General features: G+C 40.3%; 1 protein-coding gene across 1 annotated transcript in view; it reads right to left on the bottom strand.

The window, feature by feature from the left end:
- Positions 1 to 24,054, bottom strand: part of GPR158 (G protein-coupled receptor 158) — a 317,004-nt gene that overhangs the window by 116,089 nt on the left and 176,861 nt on the right. Inside the window, exon 4 of the mRNA XM_040992543.1 lies at positions 21,398 to 21,621. Within this exon, the coding sequence (XP_040848477.1) occupies positions 21,398 to 21,621 (224 nt within the window). The remainder of the gene's footprint in view (positions 1 to 21,397; positions 21,622 to 24,054) is intronic.

The following is a 24,054-nucleotide window of genomic DNA, read 5'->3' as shown; positions in this document are numbered from 1 at the left end:
TCTAACCCTTGATACTAGCTAATTCCTGGGGGGAAGAAAACTGGAATGGGAGGAAACAGGAAACTTTGTACTCATTGCTCTTATGTTTTTTTTTTTGCATGTATTAATTTTGTACAACACCACACTCACTTATTGTGTGAGTAATAATCAATGAAACGGCCTTCTTGTCAACAAAGGGAAAGAATATGAATAAATGAAAGAAGACAGATGGAGACTCTCAGGGTAGGTCAAAGACAAAGAAATGGAAATCAAGGTAGAGTCTACTTGCAAGAGAGATAACTGCCCACTTCAAGGGAGGACGTACTTAGGAGAGCAGGCACAGAAAGGGCTCATGGAAACCTCTACATCTGCAGAGATGTGGTGTGTGTACATAACCAATTATTTTGACTTCTGTATTTAGTAACTTTGCATTGCGCAATTAAAATCAGTGCATCTGACTAATATATAGTATACCTGGATACAAAAAGCAAGGTGGGATTTGAAAACTCAGGCTAACATTGTTAAAAACAAAAATCAACCGACTGGGCCCAGCGCAATGGCTCAGTAGCTAAATCCTCACAGTGCATGCATCAGGATCTCATTTGGGTGCTGGTTCCTGTCCTGGCTGCTCCACTGCCTACCCAGCTCCCTGCTTGTGGACTTGCGATCCTGTACCTGTTTGGGAGACCCAGAAGAAGCTCCAGGCTCCTGGCTTTGAATCAGCTCAGCTCTGGCCAATTGTGGCCACTTGGGGAGTAACCCAGTGGATGGAAGATCTTATTTTGTCTCTCCTTCTCTCTGTAAATCTGCCCTTTCCAAATAAATAAATAAATAAATAAACAAATAAATAAATAAATAAATCTTAAGAAAAAAAAAAAAGCAGACCTTTCCATACTCCTTCAGGTACCCTTAAACTGGGGCCACTACTTTGCTTACAAGGTTCACTATGCATCAGCGCTGGAAACTAGCAACTAAGCCTGCATGGCATGAGGTTCTGGTAGTCCTACCATCTATATCTGCAGTCCCCACATTCTGTCAGTTCATGTTTAAACCAATGGTATTTTTATAGCTCCCATGTATTTATATCTATGTGACCACTTATGCAAAGATGAGGGGGCATGAAGGGAGAAGATGGGAAAAATCCTTAAAAAAAAAAAAACAGAGCAAGCAATGAACGGGTGGAAACGAGGCTCCGTTCTCTACCCACACGCCACAAAATATAAAGAGTGCTGCACACAGGGCTGTGGCAAAAGGCACTTGCACTGCTTTCCGCGTGCCCTGAGGTGGGTAAGAATCTCAATTCTGCCACTCACTGGTGCCCTCTCTCTGGGGGAAATGTTTTATTATTAGCATTTATTTTAGTTGATGTTAAAAGTCATCAAAAATTCAATTTAAATCCAATTCTTCAAGAGCATACGCTATCCTGTAAAATACAACATAACCATATAAAATATGGATTGCTTTCATTTCTCGCTGCACATAACCAATTATTTTGAAAATGGCTTCTATAAATATAGTGCTAAATGCCAGTTCTGTCCTTCTCGGGGATAAACAGTTTTGTCATTTAGGGAGTCTTTAAATTCAATTCTTATTTATATACGTGAGTTTTTGTTAATATATTTCCACTGGGTTGAAATCTGGAGAAGCATTTTTCATGACTTTTCATCTGATGAGTCACTCTTTTCTTGGCCTCAGAGAATGCTTTTTGTCCAAAAGGGCATCATGAAAACAAAGGATCTGCATGAGATATTATTAAAACACACAAGACTTTCTTGAATTAATATTCAATCACTTCTCTGCTGAGTGAAAATGCTACAAACTGAAAAGGTCGCTGATTTGTCTTACGGTTGTTGTAGAGGAAGCATCGTATCCATTCACTGTGGAGTATTCGGGTAAATTCATATCATAATCTATGCATCTTATACAATTGTTTACAACTGATTTTTGTAGACACAAAAATAGAATAACATAGTACAATAAGCAAATAGGCCAGATAAATTATACAGTAATTAAATAGAATGCTTCTGGTTAGGCTCATTAAAATGAACATAACAACACATACAATCATTAAATGTGAGTATACCACATACCAGATAAAACACAAGAAGTTCTGAAATGGATATGCAAGGAAAACCATAGACAAAATATAATCTCAAGAAATTGAAAAAAAAAGACATTCACTAAAACAAGAGCAATTCAATAATGGTAAATCAGTTCAAAACCCATCTAAATTATGTTAAAACTCTTCTTTCAATTACTGCTTTTGGAAAGCAGGAACTTTCACCATATGCCTGTTGTCTGAAGTAATGTATCATGAAGCTGTTCTCAAAGACTTGTAAAATTTATAAAGATTCTGTAACTTCCTGATTCACAGACAGCTATAAACAGAACTAGGTCCTTATTTTAAGACATTTCAGCACTAGTTTTCCTGAAACCAGCAGCATGAGTGATTTGGCACAAATAGACTCGACAGTAATCTAATGACTTTCCTGAACAAAATACAAGTTCATCAGGTGGTTCAAGTTTTGACTTAAAACACATAGCAGAGGAATTTTCTTGGCTAAACCTTTCTTCTGTTTTCTTGTTCATCCCCTTTCCCTGGAGTATCTTTCATTTCCATAATATCAGCTGCCACCCTACCACACTAATGCACACCTAGCTAGTTCAGATTGCCCTTTTAAGCAGCAGTCCTGATTCTCCAACTAGAGGTCCAACAAGGATTGTACTTCAGCAGGACTAACGACCACAGTCATTTTCCATTTAAACCCGTTCCTTCTAAACACCCTCTCTCATTGTCAACAGCTTTACAACACAACCAAAAAGTCCTATTAGATATCTTACTCACTGTATCTGTCTCTCTCTCTCTCATCTTCACTGCCAGTGTCAAGCCATTTGAAATATCTTTGGAAATCAATCTTTCTGTTACACCCCTTGTGCTGATGTCTTGAATCATGTTTCATGGTTGCTCCTGAAAACCGTTACAACAGATCCTAATCTCATCTCTATAATTGACATCTTACACTTTCTAAACCACCTTCTATGTTTGCCCAGTGAGATTTATGTAAATTACAAATTTAACTATGTATTTTTCCTTCTGAAATCCTTGAGATGGTTTGCTAGACCTAAATCCTGAGCTTGTCACTGGCAGATTTTCATGTTCCAAGCCCACCCATCTTTCCACCTGCAAATCCCAAACAATCCGCAGATGTCATGCTGTTCCCCTTCCAGCCACAGCATCTTGGGAATGATTGTTCAGTTCTCTTATATACAAAACTCCTACTTATCTTTCAAAATAGTTCAAAAGCCAACTTTTCTTGGAAGGCAGTTCTGATGTTTCCATTTAAAATTCATTCAAATCAGGTGGTATTTTTTTCCTGTGAATCCTTTCCTATCTTAATATTAATACTAATACTACTATTAATGCTAATACTAATATTAATATGTCTACATTTTCCACAGGTCACTTGAAGCTGCCAGAAAAGGCAAAGAGGGCATTTCTGCTACAGATGGCAAAGGCCCATTCTCAATCTTCATAGCCAGTTTCAACATTAACTGTGTGGTAGTCCGAGTTTCCCCTACAAGGTTGTAATCCTAAATTGCCATTTGACTACATGGTTCAATTCATACAGACAAGGTGAGTCCCTTCTTTAAGAGCTCAGTGATCTTTTGCGGAAAGTATTTGACCAAAGGTCTCCAGGGAGCTTCGCCTCAAGATTTTGCCACTTTGGGATTTGATTTTACTAGAAGTGCAGTTGTCACAGTTTCTTCTGGACATGAAAGAAGGAATGAATTGTGGAGATGAATTCATGGTTTTTACTGCCCACTGATGGAGAGGTTGTTTTTTGTTTTTTATTCCTTAGTACAAAACACACATACACACACAAGCTCTAGTTAGTTTTAGGGAAAGACAATACGTCATAGACTGAGGTGGAGGTGGTTGCTCTGAATACACAATTCTTAATCTCCAGGGATGATTCTGTAGACACATTTAGTGTTCATTAAGTTGTCTGCTAGGTAACACCTAGCAAATGCAAGCCGCTATCCGTGCTACTTATATGTGCAGGACAGCTCTGCATATCTCAGCTGCTTACACATGAATGTGGGCAATACAGTGGCTGTGAATTATGGCTCTATGTGGCAGCAGTCCAGAACTCCAACAGGACAGAGAAGAAGCCAGACTGAGGAGAAGGGCTTGGGTGAGGTTTCATTGCGAGTAAGGGATAAGCTGAGCTCTGTAGAAGGAAAAGGAGCAGTTGACTGTGGGGAGGAGTGGTGATGGTTAGAGGGCAGGGAGAATGTTCCTAACGGAGACATGAATAGATATGCGGCCACTGGGTGTGCATCTCATCCAGTGAAAGGGGATGTGACTGAAGTAGAGAAAGGACAAGCCGAGAAGTTGGCATTGAACCTGTTGAGGCAGCTGGTGCCAACCACTGTGAGTGCTGGTTAGGAGCCTGGTCTTCCTCTTCAAGCCATGCAGAGCCCATAAAGGGTTTTGACAGAAGATATGATTAAAATGATGAAACTGGATCTAGAAAAGATCCATCTGGCTGAAGGCTAAAGAGGATATAAAAGGGGAACCTGGAAGAATGCAGGGACATGCTGTAAGCAGTGATACATTAGGATGGTAGCAGTGGACATGGGAGAAGCCAATGAATTTGGGAATGGACTGACTGGCTTTGTGGATGAGCAAAGAGAATGTCCAGGAGGATGCTGCAGTTCTAAATGATTCTGGAAACATTCTCTGTGACAGGGAAATCCAAAAGCCAAACTCAGACACACTGAGGCAGCAGAGGCAGCTGTGAGGACACCGAGTCTCAGGTCAGCAGACATGTTTGAGATCACCTAGGCAGAGGTACCAAGAGAAGGAAACTCTAGCTACCTCTGTGCCTTGGAAGTGATTCTCATCCATTGTGGGCTTTGGCTGCATTTGTCTGATGGACTCCTGTGCTGGCCTTCGGTGCAGTTGGTTCATGATGTTGACTGTCTCACTGCTCAAGGACTCCCAGGTAATTCCTCATTTGTTTCTATGTGTCAAATAAAAAGGGAAGCCCTAGAACTTCTTGGTTTGCTTCTCTTAGTCACTTCATGCTACTAACACCCATAGGAGGTTCACAAATGTCTTTGCTCTATGTTTCAGCATGTTTAGAGCCAGTGTTCACATTCCTGTCTTCTTTGCATGTAAGGACATTTTGAAATAAGATTTCCTTTCAGGGACCCAGTGCTGTGGCCTAGCAGCTAAACTCCTTGCCTTGCACATGCTGGGATCCCATATGGGCTCCAGTTCTAATCCCCATGACCCTGCTTCCCATTCAGCTCCCTGCTTGTTGCAGTCAAGGACAGCCCAAAACCTTGGTACTCTGCACCTGCATGGAAAACCTGGAAGAAGTTTCAGGCTCCTGGTTTCAGATTGGTGCAGCTCTAGGCTGTTGCAGCTGCTTGGGGAGTGAATCAACAGACAGAAGATCTTCCTCTCTGTCTCTCCTCCTCTCTGTATATCTAACTTTCCAATAAAAAAATAAATCTTTTTAAAAAAGATTTCTTCACAGGTATTCCACAGCCTGTAATAAAGAGCTCTGGAATGTATCTTCTGCAGGGTGGGTTCTAAGCACTTGCCACAGGCCCACCTCTCTCCATTCATGCTCCACTATCTTTGAGACTCACTGTTCTAACCAGCCCATCCTCCCTAGGAGGGATTTTCTCTTGATTCAGGGAGATCCAGACCAATAGAAGAACTATGACATCTACCTGTTTTAACGTCTGTGTCATGGAGACATTCATAACACTCAAAAAGTCTCATATCTGACATGTTAGGTGAGGAGACCTGGTTTTAGGGTTACCTGCAGTTAGAGAAAAGGACATAAAAGCTATTCCTCAATGTTGTCAGTCAGTCCCTGATTCCAAAGTGGAAAGGCATATCAGAAACATCTATGGCATCCCATCCCCCACCTTGCTTAAATGTCTGTTAGTTGAAAAGGAGGAACCAACAGCCAGTCCAAATAGAGAAGCAGGATTTCTGTCCGGGTCTCCTACATGGAGTCAGGAACTCAAGCACTTGGACCATCACCTGCTGCTTCCCAGAACACATTAACTGGAAGCTGCCTGAGAAGCAGAGTGGCTAGACCCAAACAGATACTCCAGGGCAGGATGTGGGTACCCAAACAGTGGCTTAACTCACAGTGCCATAATGCCTGCCCCATATCCTGATTTTAAAAGGCTGTGCAGAGGATTCTGAAAATGGTTGCCTGATGGATTTCAGGGAAGCCCACCCAACCCAAGCCTATGAGACTTCCTTGGAAATGACTATCACCTACCACACTATTGTCTCGCAACGTTGTTAGACCAGCAGCGCCAGGAGAGTGAATATGTTGGACTAACTTTCAAAACAGAAAGAAAAGAAGAAAAGAAATCTCAAGAGTCAGAGGTAGGCCAACTAGTTCTGTTGGCATGGCCAGCACCTGATCTCATTGCTAACTGAATCAGGCTCAGCAATGGCCTTTCAGTAGAAGCAGGGAGCCAGGACAGAACAGCAGAGACATGGCTCTAGCAGAGCATGTTTATACCCTGAGTTATGGAAATGGAGTTGAATAGGAAGAAGAAATTATAGATTGCACAAGTCCTGAAGCTCAGAGGTAAATATTTAATATAGATGATAATCACCCATACAATAATTAGGTATTAAATCTCAACTTCCGTAAGTCACTAACAGTTATGGCCTCTTTTATTTGCTTCATGCATCTCTGCTACTATTACTCACTTTTTTCCACATCTTTCCTATCCTTCATAAAGAAAATGAGGCTAAATACTTAAGAAATGAGACTGAATCCTTCTTCTAATCTATTTTAGATTTGCATTCTAACAGCTAAGAATTGGTTGCATTACTGAAATGTCAGAATGATCCTATGTGACTGTGATATTCTAAAATAGAATATAACACATAGCTCGTGGAAGTTCTCAACAGTTTTATGAGACAGAATTGTACTTAATTTTAGAGACATTTATAAAAAAGAAATGATAGCATAAACTGAAAATGGACAAACAAACTTTAGAGATATTTTAATTTCTTAAAAGTACGGCAATTTTCTGGGATCTCTGCAAACAATATGATGCTGATTTGGCAAGTAATATTATAAAGGTAATTTGACTCTCAGAGGTCATTGAGATTTCTACTTCCTTTGAACTTAAACTTCCTCACGTTAACTTGTCCTTCTTCCACAGGAAACAAAATCCTCCCCAGCAGGTGTAGGTCTTAGGCACCACTGGCAGAAAAACTGAAGGGGAAAATAGACACTTCATATTTTTGTTGTTTAAATATCAATTGTTAGTGACAGATGAAACTGATTATCTCTGACAATTATAAACACAGCTCAAGGTATGGTCAATGCTGTTCTTTCTTCTTTTAGTCAATTTTTATTTCTTTATTTGGAAGGCAGAGAAAAAGAGATAAGACAGAAGGAGATCTCTCCTCCACTGGTTCACTCCCCTGTGATCTCCTGGACTGCAAGGAAGGTCTCCCACTTGGATGTTAGAAACTCAGCTACTTGAGTTGTCCCCTGCTGCCTCAAAGGATGCTCATTAGCAGGAAGCTGGAATCAGGACAGGGAGCCAGGACTTGAACCCAGGCACTTTAATTGAGACACAAGCAGCCAAGTGATGTTTTAATCACTGTGCCAAACGCCTGCTCCTACTTTCCCTTACAATTGCCAACTCTTGGCCCTCAGGCTCAGGCGAGCTGCACTCAACCTAAAAACAGAAGTCCACATTCCATGCTCAGGCAATGTCTCACCCATCCTTCTTCTCTTATTTATGCTGCAGAAAAACAAGAGAAGAAACCTGGAGGAAGAGAGTTCAGGTGCATTGCTAAGGGGAAACTCCAGAGAGATCCAGCACTTTAAAATATTGCAGACTAGAAAACCAACCGAGTAAGAGGTTCACCTTTTGCAGTTGCAACGACAGATTATATAATCATAGAAGAGTGAGACGTTTGGGATGTTGAATGGAAGATAAGACAGAAACAAGAGCTCATTTTAAAAATTCCCAGTGCAAAGAAGAAATGTCACACTGCTTCTTGAAGTTGCCCTTCCTGTGGCCCTGGACTAAAGCCCTGGGATTTCAGCTGGGTGAAGACTGGATGCCAAAGCATAGCAGACATTGTCAACTCAAGTACAAGGAAGGGAAATGGAGTTCATGAGCTCTGCAGCCTCCTCCAGTTTGAGAACCCCAGACAAGACATTGCTAAGAGGCTTCAAGCATGCGTGGGGACATCCACCGCACAGCATCAGTGAGCCTATTGAGCGCCATGGAAATAAGCATGGAAACTGGGCTGGGCATGTTTGCCTTTAAGAGATAGGGAATAGTAAATAGTTTAGGCTTTCCAGGTCAGATAATTTCTGAAGCAGCAATTCAATTCTGCCAGTGTGGTTGAACTGTCCGATCAGCCAGAGCTGACATGTAGATAAACAGTTGTGGCTGGATTGCAATGAAACTTGACTATGGAAACTGACATTTGAATTTCACATCATGTTCCCCTATCATGAAATCTCTGACTCTCTTCAAACCAGGCAGTGTGAGCAGGCCATAGCTAGCTCACTTCTGCTATATTAGGAATTAAAACTCAGATATAAGTCCCCGACTTGAGGTATTTTTTTCTTTTTTACTAATCAGGATGGGTCCAAGTATGACTATCCCCTGCTCTTCTATGACAGAACTGGCTCAAGATGCCACACCACTGAAACACTCCCACAGAAGTCTTAAAAATAAGCCTTTTGCATTAGATTCGCAAGATGGTGTTCCATTAATTAGGAGCAAACCGTGGTTTTCAGTGTGACCCTGGGAGCACCTGTAGGCATCAATTTCCCCATTTGCAACTGAAGATGCTAATTACTGTTATTTTTCTCCCTCCTGTGGTTTTCTCTAAAATTAACGATGGTCACACATTCTTAATGCTGCAAAAGCACTGAGACACTTGCAGAGTGAATATTTTGTAACTCCACTTCAAGAAAGAAAGAACAAAGGATACAAGGCAAATGCCACTTGGAAAACATGTGCAGTTCCTTGGACAACAGACATTCGATGAACATAACCATCTATACCAATGCTATCTTCTCAACTACCTTCTCAGCTGTCCTTCCATCCTTTCAACGGAACTGAGGAAACTGCTTCACATGGTGGTCTGAACTCCCAGCAATTTTTTTATGTGCACGGGGACACCCTTCACTATGTACACACACAGTGACTATTTCAACATTAACAGTCCTTTCAAATCTCCACCCCTATCCCCACCCCCTTCTAACTGCAAACACTCACCAAATGACCTGCTTCCATATCCAGTCAGAAAAGCCAAGCACATATCTCTGCCTTTGCTGCCTCTCTATCCCAGACTGGCATCTGGCTCCTCACCATCAATGCTTCTCTTCTCTCTGCATTTCTCTGCCATATTCTGTAATACGATGATGATCTGTCTTGTCTCCGCACTCTCTGGGAACTCCTTGATTATTTAAAGTATTTTTGCATCTGCTTTAAAAACACTGAAGAGCTCAATCCTGAGCACTCTTCTCTTTTTCTTCTTTCTGCATTCCCTACGTGAATTTTTGATTCAATCCCACATTTTGATGTGTGTGACTTCTTATTTACCCATGAATCTCCACTCAGCTTCTAGACACTTGACAGCTCCACTTCAATTTCTGTAGGTAGGTTAACCATTGAGGTAGTCAGCTACCGTACAGGATGTTCAGATATGTCTGAATTTCAGACAAGCTGCAAATTGTTTTAGCATAAATATGCCTCATGCAATATTCAGTGCAGTTACATCCACTGTTTACCTGACATTCACACTGAACTGGGGATTCTGTTTTTTATTTTCATTCTTTATTTGTTCATCCTGGTGAAATGTGTTCCAGAATGGAGTGTTTGATTTTTCCTTCCTCTATGCTTCAAATCATTCTCATCCCGATGTCTCCTATTTTCCAAATTTTAGTAGATGCAATTCATCCAGCTGCCCAACCCACATTCTTGAGTGAATCAAACAGAATTTCCCCTTTCTTCCTCACCCTCCACCCTACATCAAGTTCAGCAGCAAATTTCATTGTTTCTATCTACAAAAGCATATCTCAGATTTAGTCCTTTATCCCCAACTATAGTCATCACTAAGACTAACTCAATATACTCTGTCATTATGCCCTTCTAAGGCACTTGTTCCTTACAAATTCATCACCCCCCTCCACCCCCGCTGAGGAATGAGAGAAATAGATTTAATAATCAACACATGAACCATCCATAAAAAGGACCCCCAAATGAAGTCATCTGTTCTCCAACCTCAAGTCCTTCAGAGGCTTCCAACTACACTTCAGTTGGCATGAAGCTCTTCACCACCACCTCTACCCCATGAAGAACCAGCTTCTGACCACTTCTCTTTGCTTTTGCATTGCTCTCTATGCTTGCTGATTTCCTGTGGGTTCCCAGAACATCTTGTCCTTCACCACTATCAGTACCTTCACTTTCTCTTTCTGGAACCCATATCTTGCCCTTATTTTCCTCCATCCTAGTTGTCCTTGAGAACTCAAATTAAAGGACAAGAATTATTCAGAAGCAGTCAATTCTCTTCATTCTCTCCAACTTCATTGTCATTTCTGTTTCCTCTCCTCTTCTCCCCTTTCCTCCCTTATTCTTCCTCTTCTTCCCTCCCCCTTCTCATTTCTTTTACTTCATAGTACTCAGCAATATCTTTATTTATCCATTTATTTACTGCACAACATCCTAAGCTCTAGATACAGGATCATGGATGATGCTTGTTTTGCCCATCACTCATAAAAACTGCCTGAGAAAATGGAAGTCTTATAAAACCACTGGATGAGCAACTAAATGTCTTTCAACTCTCTCCCTATAACTCCAGAACTATATACCCAGTATCTTGAGTTAACACAGTTTATCACCAATGTCTACATGACCAAGTCCAATATACTCAAACTTTTCAAAAGCTTTCATTGAGATAGTTGAATTTTCCTCAGAGTTCATGAACTCTCTTATTGCCCCTGCACATGTATCTTTCTATCTAGATGTTCTTCATACCTCCTACCAGTTGATCAGAGAAACTTGTTCTTCAAGACTGTTGCTACACAAGACCCTTTTCAAGTCTTCCAAGACTATCCATGGCTGACTTAACCACTCTTCTTTATATGTTATTGTCATACTCTGTACAAGAATCTCTGTAAGTAATTAACATTTTGAAGGATTTGTTTATTTATGTGAAAAGAGTAAGAATGATAATAAGAGAGAGATGGAGATCTTTAATCTGGTGGTTCACTCCTAAGTGTATACAATTACATGAATATGCCAAGCTGAAGCCAAGAGCCAAAATCTCTATTCAGATCTCCCAAACTGGTGGCAGAGCCCTCGTGTATCAGGTTCATCATCTACTGCCTCCCATTGTCATTCATCATCAGGAGGCTGGATCTGGAAGTATGGAATAGTTGGGACATCAACAAGTGCTCCAACATATGAAGCAGCCAACACAAGGGATGGCTTAACCTACTATGTCACAGCAGCACTTTCTGCAGGCCATGATTTGTAAAAAAAAAAAAAAAAAAAAAAAAAAGCTTAATAACATTCTACATAGGTTAATATCCAGAAACCAAGAAGTCTGTGTACTGTTACCTCCATTTAAATGGTTTAAGACTGTGTAATTTAAAAACTTTCATTGGTATATAAAAATTGTACTTATTTATGGGGTACCATGTGCTTTTCCAACACATGTGACATTATATAATGTTAAATGAAGACAAGTAGATCTATCTCCATAAGCATTTAACATCTATTATGGCAAAAACAAGAAATTCTATTGTTTTTACAGAAAAACATATAGTACATTAACATCTATCTTTGTTAGTGTGCAATAGAATCTTAGAGGTTCCTCTGTACTCATTACCGACTAATCTATCCCAACTTAACACTCATTAATTAATTTTTTCCCACACTCCCTTGCCTATCCTTCCCAGCCTCTGGTAATTACCACTACATCTTTTAACTTCTATGTGACCACTTGATTTTACTGGAGTCCCCATATGAGATCACTTGATACTTGTCATTCTATGCTGGGCTTCACTCAACACAATGACCCCTAGTTTTATCCACTCTGATGCAAATGACAACATTTCATCCTTTTTAAGGATGAGCAGTACTTCAACAATCACACATTTGTATGTCTTCTTTGAGAAGTGTCTGTTTAGAACTACCACACATTTTTAATTGTTCTTATTTTCCATGAAGCAGCTTTGTCAGAACAGGTATTTCCCCCTTCCCTTCCTCATTTATCTTCCCTGTTCTGTCCCACCCCGTCTCCCCATATTATTACAATAAAATAGTGCTTCAACTGCAGTCACAATTCCAACATTCTGTTATTTAAATATAGCATGACATTGTAGATACAGGCAATGGATGAAAATCTAGTATCAAACATTTCAAAATTGGATTCTGTAGGTTTTTACTTTTGCATGATTGAGTTGTTGAATATTCTGGATACTAATTCCTTGTCACATCTACACCTTGAAAACAATTTCTCCTGTCTTCTTTGCTGTACAGAAGCATTTTAGTTTGATGATATTTGTCTATTTTTCTTCTGTTTCCTTTGCTTTGAGCATTTGATCCAAAAAAAAAAACCCTTGTTATATCCTGTGGTACATAGTTTTATATAATTTATGAAATCTCACATTGCTTCTCCCATTAGAATGAACTTTTTATGGGTAATTCAGTATCAAAAATCTTTGTAAACCTAGCTAAGTGTTCATGAATAAATGCTTAATGAAGGCATTAATTTATAATTATGCTAAGACCTTTGCCTCCATAATTTTCGGGCTTCAAGAATAAAAATCCTGGAGTTGGTGTTCAACCTAGTGATTGAAACATTTGTGTCTCAAACCAGAGGACTGACAGAGGCTTCTTTCTTTCTTGTCTGTTACTGCTGGTCCCATACTGGGATAGACACTCCCTCAGGATAAAGACTTTGTTGTCCTGCTCATTTATGAATTCTCAGTAAGATAACAATTCCAAGCACTCAGTAGATGGATGTGAACTGGAAGAAGGAATGGAGGGAAGCAGATAGAGAGGAATGAACGAAGCAGATAAAGAGGGAGAAGAAGAAGCAGAAAAAGGTAAAAGTGGAAAATGCTGAGGTTAAGTACACAGAATATGATGACATTTCAATAAGCCATGGAAATGTGATGGGGAAGGTCATGATTAAACATGACATGGAAACCATCCTTCCCTATAATTTAACAGTTCGACAGATCACGTTCAAGAGCAACAGTTTTAGAACAGTGGCCCCATCCTCAGGAGTCCACTTTCTATCTTCTCCTTACAGCAAATTTCAAGTAATTTTTTTCTGCCCCTATTGTCATTTGGCTTTCATTTGTTCACTTACACTTCTCATCTGCTAGATGTGATTAATCTGTGTAGTGGGAATCAGACAAACATAATAAATTTTCCAACCTCATGGTACTACCTGGGGCGACTTCCAACCTCTTGGGGGCTGGGTTTTCTTATCCATAAAATGTTCTGAAATTCTTTCAGGTCTCAAAAGTGATGATAAATTTATTTTCATGGTATTAATTTTTAAATCATTACTGTTGTAATAATACTACCAGGGACACACACCTTAATCCTGAACATCCTTGATAACTTCTTGCTATCCAAAGAGAATCAAGGGTGAGGGTGGGGATGGAAGTTGAACCTTCTTAGAAGGGCTAGTGATACACTTAACCAGGTAAATAAAAACCAGTTGTGCTGTACATTAAATTGCTTCCAACAAAGACAAAACGGTACCTGTAAATAAATGTATACAATATAGATTTTTGAAGATTAGCAATGCAGGAATAATGATGTGGCCACACAAGTGCCTTTGTGGAGCTAAGATACCCACTATATACAGCATGGCTGTGCTTTCCCAACTCTGCATTCTTCTGAATGACTTCACAGGCCATGCTTATTCTCCATTGGAGGAAGTATGTGTCAATGATTGATTTCATAAGGAGATTCAAAAAAATAAAACACATGAAGACAAATGTCTAGTGAAAACTTGTAGATGTTTTACATTAATTATCTCATTGAAGTATCAACACGGTCCTGTCAAGTTGGTGACTTGTTTAATGGTTGAAGTCCTTGGACTCCTCTCAGCACATGGGAGACCAGGATGCAGGTCCTGGCTCATGATTCTGGCACAGCTCAGCCCTGACTGTTAGCGTCAGGGAAGAGAAGGAGCAGATGGACAGTCTCTCTTTCTCTCCATCACTCCCTCTCTCCTTCACTAATTCTCTCTTCCTCTATCTATACTCTCCTCCATTTCTTTTGTTCTGCTGTTGCCAAATGTTTTTTCTTAAATAATCTCCTTAAAATATGTAACGGGTTCCTTATATTTACACAATCCTATGACTTTTTCTTAATACATGTTGGATAATCCTTATCTGAAATGTTTGACATTACAACTGTTTTGGATTTTGAATTTCTGTTAAATTTTGGAATATGCTTACATACAAAATGAGATCTGTAGGGTTGAGAGCCAAGTCTAAGCATGAAGTTCATTTATGTTCTTTACACACACACACACACACACACACACACACACACACACATCAGTAAAAGTTGAACCCAGAAGGACTAGCATCTTCATGTATGGGGTAGATAAAACATCGCTTTTCGTTTTCCTTCTAACCTTGTCCTCACTATTCTTTTTTTTTTTTAAAGATTTATTTCTATTATTTTTTTATTGGAAAGGCGGATATACAGAGAGGAGAGACAGAGAGGAAGATCTTCCGTCCGATGATTCACTCCCCAAGTGAGCGCAACAGCCGATGCTATGCCAATCCGAAGCCAGGAGCCTCTTCCGGGTCTCCCACGTGGGTGCAGGGTCCCAACGCTTTGGGCTGTCCTCGACTGCTTTCCTGGGCCGCAGGCAGGGAGCTGGAAGGGAAGCAGGGCTGCTGGGATAGAACGGTGCCCATATGGGATCCCGGGCGTGCAAGGCGAGGACCTTAACCACTGCGCCACCGCACCGGGCCCATCCTCGCTATTTTGACTCGAAACTGGGTACAGGATCTGAGCTTTTGGGAAGACACACACACAGACTGGAGGTAATTTATACAGCATTTTCAGTGTGCCTATTTTTCCCGGGAACTGTCCTGTGAGGTCAGGTGTGGAATTTTCCTTTTGTGGTGTGCGGTGAGTGCTAAAAAGGTTTTGGGTTCCAAGGCATTTCAGGTTTCAGGTTTTCAGATTAGAGATCTTGCTTAGCCCGTATCTGACAGTTGTGCAAACATCATCAAAACCTAATCTTGGAGCATTTTCCTCATCTCCAAAATACACCCTGACCTCATTAGGTGCTATTCCACATTCTCTCCCAGCAGCCCCTGGCAGATCATTCAGCTGCTTTCTGTGGATGTGTCTCTCTGAACATTTCACACCAACACACTCACATAGTATACACTTTTGTAACTATTGCCTTTACTTCCTTGAATTGTTTTTTAAGATTTATTGTTTTATTTTTTATTGGAAAGTCAGATACATAAAGATGAGTAGAGACAGAGAGGAAAGTCTTCTGTCTAATGGTTCACTCCCCAAGTGGCCACAATAGCCAGAGCTGTGCCGATCTGAAGCCAGGAGCCTGGAGCCTCTTCCAGGTCTCCCACATGGGTGCAGGGCCTCAAGGCCTTGGGTTGTCCTCAATTGCTCTTCCAGGCCACAAGAAGGAAGTTGGATGGGAACCAAGGCCACCAGGATTAGAACTAGCACCCTCATGGAATCCTGGCGCATTCAAGGTGAGGACTTTAACCACTAGACCACCGTGCCAGACCATCCTTGAATTATTTTTTTAAACTTTTTGATTAACATGTAATATTTTTACATTTTTATAGAATACATGGCAATGTTTCAACACATACTCATAGCACACACCACTCAAAACAGGCAAGCAAGGCAAGCAACCTTTCTATTCCTTTATTTTTATTTTATGTTCAGAGCCTACCAGCTCCTCTCTTCTGTTCTTTATGTGGCATGGAATACATTATGGCCAACTACAATCATTGCATTATGCTACTGAACACTAGCAATTGCTACTTCCATCTGACTGTATTACTATTTGCGTCTGAGTGAGTTAGGCACATGCTATCCAAATCCCCTTTACCCCCACTCCCAACTCTTACTCATCCTTCCTAACCTCTAATAATCATTATTCTCAGTTCAGATTCACTGCCTAATTTAATTAATTTGATTTGAGAGACAGAGAGCTCCCATCTCAAGATTCACTTCTCCAATGCCCACTGTGACCGCGGCTGGGCCAAGTCAAAGCCAGAAACCAAGAAAACAATACAGGCCTCCAAGAGAGGTGGCAGGGATCCAGCTGCTTGACATATTTCACTGCTTCCTAGGGCTTGCTGGCAGGAAGCTGGATTTGGGAGTTAGAGCCAAGCATCAAATCAGGGCATTTCAGCACGAGACGTGGACATCACCATAAGTATTTTGACCACTAGGCCGAACTACCGATCTCAACTTTCACACGTGAAAGAGAACATTCACTGTCTCACAGTGTCCAGCTTATTTCATTTAGTATAAAGATCTCTAGTATTAGCCATTTTGCTGAAAATGCCAGGATATTATTTTTATATGGTTGAATAATACTTCGTTGTGTTTACTCCACCTAATTTTTTATCCGTTCATGCATAGATGGGCATCTGGTTGAGCCCCTATCTTGGTATTGTCAATAATGCTGCCATGAACATGAGAATGCAGCGCTTCCATGCGCTGACTTTTCTTCCTTCAGAAAACACCAGCAAATGGTTAGCTGGGTATATTATATTGTACGTGCTTTTCATCAACAGTGTCTGAGGTTTCCCTTTTCTCCACATTGTCACCAGTATTTGTTGTTTTTTGCCTTTTTTGTAACAGCCATTCTGATGAGGATATCGCAGTGTGATTTTGGTTTCCATTTCCCTGGTGGTTTGGTGATTCTGAGCATTTTTTCTCATATATTTGGTGGCCATTTCTCTAATGAGACATCCCCTATTCAGACTCTAGTTCATTTAATTAATTAACGGAGATATTTGATGTCATTTTCTGTCAGTGTTTTTGAATTCCTTGTAAAATTGGGATCAAATGCAGAGTTGGGAAATACTTTCTTCTCTTCTGTCAGATGTCTCTTGACTCTGTTCACTGCTTCCTTTGCCATGCAGAAACCTCCTAGTTTGATATAGCCCCAGTTGTCTGCTTTGGTTTCCATTGGCTGTGATTTGTGGGATCTTATCCAATAAATGTGGCCTACAGCAATGTTCTAAAGTAATTTCCCAATATTTCCTTGTAGTATTATTGTTGTGTCAGCTCTTTTCTGGCCCATTTCAAATGTATAGGGTGAGAGGCAGGCAGCAGGAGGGAGGTGGTGGTAAAGTCAAGCTGGAATCTTCTACAGATGAATAGCCAGCTCTCCTAGTTCCATTTGGTGAAGATGTCTCCTTTCTCCAGAGTCTACTTTGGCATCTTTGTCAATGATCAGTTAGCTGTAGATGTAAGGTCCAATTTCTAAGATTAATATTCTGTTCCATTAGTTTCCTGAATGCTTTTATGCCAGAACTATGCAGTATCAGTCACAATAACACTGTGCTATGTCTTAAAATTTGGTATTATGATGCCTCTGGATTTGTACTTTTTGTTCATGAAACTATTGGCTGTTCAGGGATTTTTGTGCTTCCATATTAATTTAGAATTGTTCCTTCTAGTACCATGAAGAATGTCATTGGTTCAGTCTCCAACTTTCTGCAACAGTTGAAGCTAGGCCAGACTAAAACCCAGATTCAGGAATTCCATCAGGATCTCCTACATGGGAAATGTGGTGTCAGCCCCTTGGTCCATTCCCTGCTGCCTCCTTGTATGTGCACAAGTAACAGAAAGATGAGCCTCAAACCCAGGCATCTGTTTCCCAAGTGTATTCCAAGCCACATCCTAACTTCCCTGCCAAACACCTGCTTAAGAGTTTGTTGAAAGGGCCCTTTACTTGGCAGGCAGCTGGAGAGCATCTTCACAGCTTAGGAGAGTATTTGGTTGGCACAGGGCTCTGCAGTCAGTCACCACTCCACTATTAAGTCTACATGCTTTATTCCTTTTTTTATTGGCAGATGATATATGTCATTTCACACACAAAAATATCATGTATTAGTTGGTGGGTATTTGAGGTGATTCCACATTTTTCAAAGTCAGATTTTAAAAACATATATTTATTTAAAAGAGATACAGAGAATATCTTCTATTTGCTGTTTCACTACGCAAATGACTCCAAAATCCAGAGGAGGGCCAGACAAAAGCCAGAAGCCAGGAATCCCATTCTGGCATTCTGGTCTCCCAGCTGGGGATCAGGGTCCCAAACATTACAGCCATCAATAAGGAACATGATTGGAAATGCAGTCATCAGGACTCAAGCCAGAACTCCCCCACAGGGTGTGGAGTGTGGGTATCACAAGCAGCAGCTTGTCCCACTGAGCCACAACACTCACTGCGGCTTTCACGTTTTGCCTACTGTGATTGGTGCTGGTTGAAACACTTGGATGTACACATTTTGTGTGTGTGTGTGTGTAGACAGCTTTCAATTCTTCTTGGCATTTAGTATGAGTGGAACTGCTCAATGATGACGGTATCTTTCACTTTTTAAAGGACCACCTGCCCATGTGTCATCCAAAGTACCATTTCACGTTTCTAACAGCAATGGGTGAGAGTTTTCAATCGCTCGACATCCCCAATTCCTCTTCTTGTCTGTGCTTTTTATTTTTAGTTAGGCTAGTGGGTGTTTCAGCTATATTTACATTTTCCTCTCATGACTGTTGTTTAGCATCTTTGCAAATGTGTACTGGTTCATTTACATATCTTCTTTGTTGCAGTGTTTATTTAGATCCTTTGCCCGCTTTTAAAATAGATTTTTCCTTTTTATTGTTGAGTTATAAGTGTTCTGTATATATTTTGGACACTATTCTTTCCTCATATACAAGTTTTGAAAATATATTCCCTCATCCTATGTTTGTTTTTTTTTTTTTTTTACAATTCTTGATGGCATCCTTTAATGCACAAAAGCTGTTGGAGGTTCAATTTATTCATTCTTTGCCATTATTTCTTTGATATCACATCTAGCAAACCATTGTCTAACCCAAGATCACGAGGATTCTGGGTCTTCTACACCGGTCTATGGTCCAGTTTAAGTGTTGCAGTTTCAATGGAGTAGCTGGGATATGAACTGGTGCTCATATGGGATCCGGGCGTATGCAAGGCAAGGACTTTAGCCACTAAACTAAAGTGCTGGGACTCTAAAGATAAACATCTTAGAATTGGATAATGCCTAATTTATTTCAACTTGTTTATACTTAAAGGAATTTCACCAAATGACATGTAAAGATTGTTATTCTTTCTTTCATGGGAAAGTTCTGAGGAACTCAGAAGGCTAGCAGCTTTGGTAATTGTTAGTAACATTACAATAAACTGAGACCTCATCTAGCAAGAACTGTCTCAATTTTCTTAATCTCTAGTGTAACATTTGGTATCACTGACCCATTCAGCACAGCAATCATTAACAATTAAAGTCAATTAAAATTCATAAAGCTATGTGTTACCCATTGTATAAATGAATTATATCACACAAGAGATCTTAGACTGGTTTTCAATTCCTTCAGTTCTATCCCTTCTGACATTCAAAGGCTTTTCAAAAACATTTTATTTTATTTCATTTTATTTAGGTAACAGTGGCTATGTCTTATCTAACACCACTTGTCTACTATTTTATCATGCACACAGTTAACACATTATGTGCTGCAAAAGAAAGAAAAGGGTCAGTTAAATGCAGAGCAATTTGTCTGTTTGCATCTTCTTGCTGAATCATAGCTTGGTTTTAATCTATCCTGAGCCCTTCTGTTAATGAAACTATTGGCAATAGAGAGGAAAATCACAACATTAACATAATGGGTATATGTTTTTCTAGATCATCAATACAGGCATTAAAATAATGTTAACTGGAGGCTTCATAAGAGAGAATATTCACAGAGAATGCCTTCCCCCTTTTAATTTCTAATTTGTTTTCAACAAGCTCTGTAATCTAAACCAAGCTGCAAAAATAAGCCAACTTGGAGCGGTCATTTGAATTTAGAAATGGTTGAAGTTCTAGGCTTTGTTGTGTTTTCCAATGCCATAAATGTTTCCCCAAAATAAGCAGCAGAACCCCACATTCCAACACAGCACTGATTACATCTAATGAAACAGGAGACTGCTGGAGAAAGCTTTCCCAAGTGCTCTGGCCTGAACATACGGGTGTTCTTTCCACATCTGACTGAGGAAGCAGACCACTCTTAATTCTCACAACAGAATCAAGGCACAGATTCTCTCCAAAACCAGGAAAGGTCTTCCTGCATCCGCAGTACTATGGGATAGTAATGCAAGTCAAGATAACGAGGCCAGGCATGGACACACTTCAAAGCACATGCTCAGAAATAGTCGTCATGTATCATCCTCAGATATGACTAAGAGAAATACAAACAGCATGTGCCCGATGCAGCCATCTTTCTAGACCTGAGAAAGTTAACAACACATTGGATGTTATCAGAAGAAGTTGCCCTAAAGACCAAATAAATGATGAAAGCGGAAGTCCTTCAGAGCAATGAGAAGCTTGAGCTACAGGCAAAACAGGGAAGAGCATTCTGCAGAAGAAATTTTTTTTTTTTTTTTTTTTTTTTAGTTTTAAAGCAGGATTTATTAGAAAGGCTGAGAAAAGAAGACTCCCGTCCTAACGACGGGAGGGGGTTTTGAGATAGAAAAGACCCTTACCTCCTGCCATAGTGGCAGGAGGAAAAGGACCCCAGTGCTCTGCCATAGCGGCAGGAAAATAAGAACCCGTATTAATGGTGGGGAATGCACCTTTTAAAGGTTTCCCTCAAAGATGTTTCTCCATGAACAAAGAAAATTCCTAGTTTCCATGGTGCCTGGCCTTGGGACAAAAGGCCACAGAGGTGCCAGACATAGGACATTCCAGGCCTTAGGCAGATGTGTATTACTTCTTCCTGCTCCCCTTTCAATGATAAAGAGATCGGCCTGAGGCCCTCCCACAGTGGCCGGAGGTAATGGCCGATACTTCTGGTGGGGAATTGATATGCTAATAGCACCCCTGTCCCTGGGAGAGTGAGTTCAAGAAGAAAATGTTAAATAAAGTATCATAGGATTGATTTCTGTTTTTCCTATAAGACCAAAGCATTTGCCTTTCATGCTCAAGTCCAAACATATTATAGAAACTCTTATGAGGAACAGAGCAGTAACTGGGTTTTGAAAAATTTTAAATTTTTCAAAATGTGCTTCAAAGGAGAAAAGGCAACTCAACAATGAAGAGGAAGATTATGGCCAGGGTACCTGGGTTTACCTTTGCTTGGCGAAAGTGGTAGACCACCAGCATGCTCACGAAGTCGAGCAGCATGCACAGGGCTTGGAAAGAGATGATTGCCAGCCGCAAATATTTATCCTCCTGGACGAAGCACGGGCTGTCATCAGCACAGTAGGGACAGCCCTCCCTGCAGGGCAGGCAGACATGGGCCTCTTCTGTTCCATCCTTTGCGCTCCCAGAAAAATGGTGATCTGGGCCCCGTCCTGCAAGTTCCAAAGAAGACCACAGTGTCAATCAGTCGACAAAGTGAAGCAACAATTGACAAATGACAGAAAATATTTGCAAGCGATACATCTAACAAGGGGTTGATATGCAGAGCATATAATGCACTCAACTCAACAGCAAAAAGCAAGCTAGACAAAAAAGTCCAATTAAAAACTGGGCAACAGATATAAATAGGTATTTCTCAAAGGCAGGAACACAAATTATCAACAAGTACATGTAAATAATGATCAATATCACTCAAAAGTACTCAGTATAACTGGCTATTATCACAAGGAAAACAAAAAGGGTTGGTAAGGATACAGAAAAAAAAGAACACTGGCATACTTTGGTAGGAATACAAATCAGTACAATCATTGTGAAAAACCGGACTCTCCTAAAAAAAAACTAAAAACAGGATTTTCATATGATCTATAATCCCTCTTTTTGTGTAAATATGCACAAGCGATAAAACACATTTTTTAAAGACATGCTACACTACCATGTTCACTGTAGTGCTACTCAAGAAAGCTTGGAAAAGAGAACATTTAAATATCCACCAACTGAGGAATGGATTTAAAATGTGGTAGTATCACACAGCAGAATATTATCTAGCCAAGAAGGATGCAAGTTGTCATTTGTAACAACAATGACGGGACTGGATGTCATTACGTTAAGTGACATAAGCTAAGTACAGAGGGACAAGTACCATGTGATCTCACTCATTCATGGAGTTTATTGAAAATAGGTGACCTTACATAAACTAATTGTGATTATCAGAGACTTGTGAGAGAAGTGGGGAGAAAGGCTTGGGGACAGGTTGATTCATAGGTACCAGACTGTAGTAGAACAGAATAGAATTTTGTGATTCTATTGCTCAGTATAGTGAAGACAGATAATGCTAATTTACTGCCTATTTCCTCTGCAAAAAAAAAAAAAAAACAAACTACAAAATAGAGGTTTTTGATGTTTACACAATAAATATTAAATGGTTATAAGGATGAATATATTTACCCTCACAACATTTCACAATGCATACATGTGGTAAAATATAACAGTGTCGCATAAACACACACACAAATTTTATGTCTTGAGTCTTTAAACCAAAATGCCTGGAGACAGAGCAGAAGAACACATGTCAATTACAGCAGTGCTGCAGGTGAGATCGAGATCAGAGGTGAAACACATCTTCACTTCTTTACCCTGTTTCATATTTAGTAAAGATCCTTATCAACTTTTGAGAAAGATACTTTGCTTCTGAATTCAAATAAAATTGTTTTTATCCCTTTAATTGTAAAATTGTCATTCAGAGTAATTGAAGAAAATCAGCAAGAACGGAAACAAAACTTGCTAAGGGCCAGGGAATATCTTTCTAAGTCTTACATACAATCACCTACCACTCACCAGTAGATAAAACTCCCTAAAGCACAAATCATATGCGTTAAGTATTTATTTGAGAACAAAACAGAATCAGGGAAAAGATAGTTGACGTTTTCCAGGCACCAAGTCAACATTCCCATCACTTCTGGAACTTCTTGACCTAGATGGCACAGAATCCAAAATGAGCTTTTGATTGCTCTTTTATTCAGCAGGGAACTCATCGACCAAGTTCATTAGGTCTAAATGGCATAAACAGGCACTTACACAACAGTTGTTCAGTGTGCAATTGCCTAATGATGGTGCATTCCTTCCCCACAGTGCAATCCACATTTACAGGCTAGCATGCCATTTCCCATTTTCCCAGCCTGGTCACTGATGGCAGCTACCGATCCTCCCTTTGATTTTAAACTACGCTATTTCAATTGTCAAACTTTTTAAGAAAGATTTATTATTTTATATCAGAAAGGAAGATTTACAGAGAAAATGAGAGACAGAAACATCTTTCACCCACTGGTTCACTCCCCAAATGACCACAATGGCCGAAGCTGAGCCAGTCCAAAACCAGAAGCCATAATCTTCTTCCAGGTGTCCCTTGTGGACACAGAGTTCCAAGGCTTTTGGCCATTTTTTATTGCTTTCCTAGGCCATAAGCAGAGAACTGAATCAGAAGTAGAGCAGCTAGGACATGAATCAGTGAACATATGGGATATCAGCACTTGCAGGCATAAGATTAAACAACTGAGCCATCACATCAGCTCCTCAACTTTAAAACTTAAATTAGCTTTAGGGGCTGGTGCAGTGGCAAAACAGGCTAATCATTCACCTGTGCCAGTTTGAGTATCAGCTGCTCCATTTTTGATCCAGCTCCCTGTTTATGGTCTGGGAAAGTAGCGGAGGATGGACCTAAGCCTTGGGACGCTAAACCCACTGGGGAACTGGAGGAAGCTCCTTAGTTCGCAGCTTCAGACTCGCCCAGCTCTGGCCATGACAGCCACTTGGAGAGTTGGATGGAGCATCTCTTCTCTCCTCCCCTCCCCTTTCTATGTCTTTCCTTC

The sequence above is a fragment of the Ochotona curzoniae genome, unplaced genomic scaffold, assembly GCF_017591425.1.
Source record: "Ochotona curzoniae isolate NIBS_2020 unplaced genomic scaffold, NIBS_Ocur_1.0 contig_78, whole genome shotgun sequence".
Taxonomy (NCBI): Eukaryota; Metazoa; Chordata; class Mammalia; order Lagomorpha; family Ochotonidae; genus Ochotona; species Ochotona curzoniae.
This window is presented reverse-complemented; position numbering and strand designations above follow the sequence as displayed.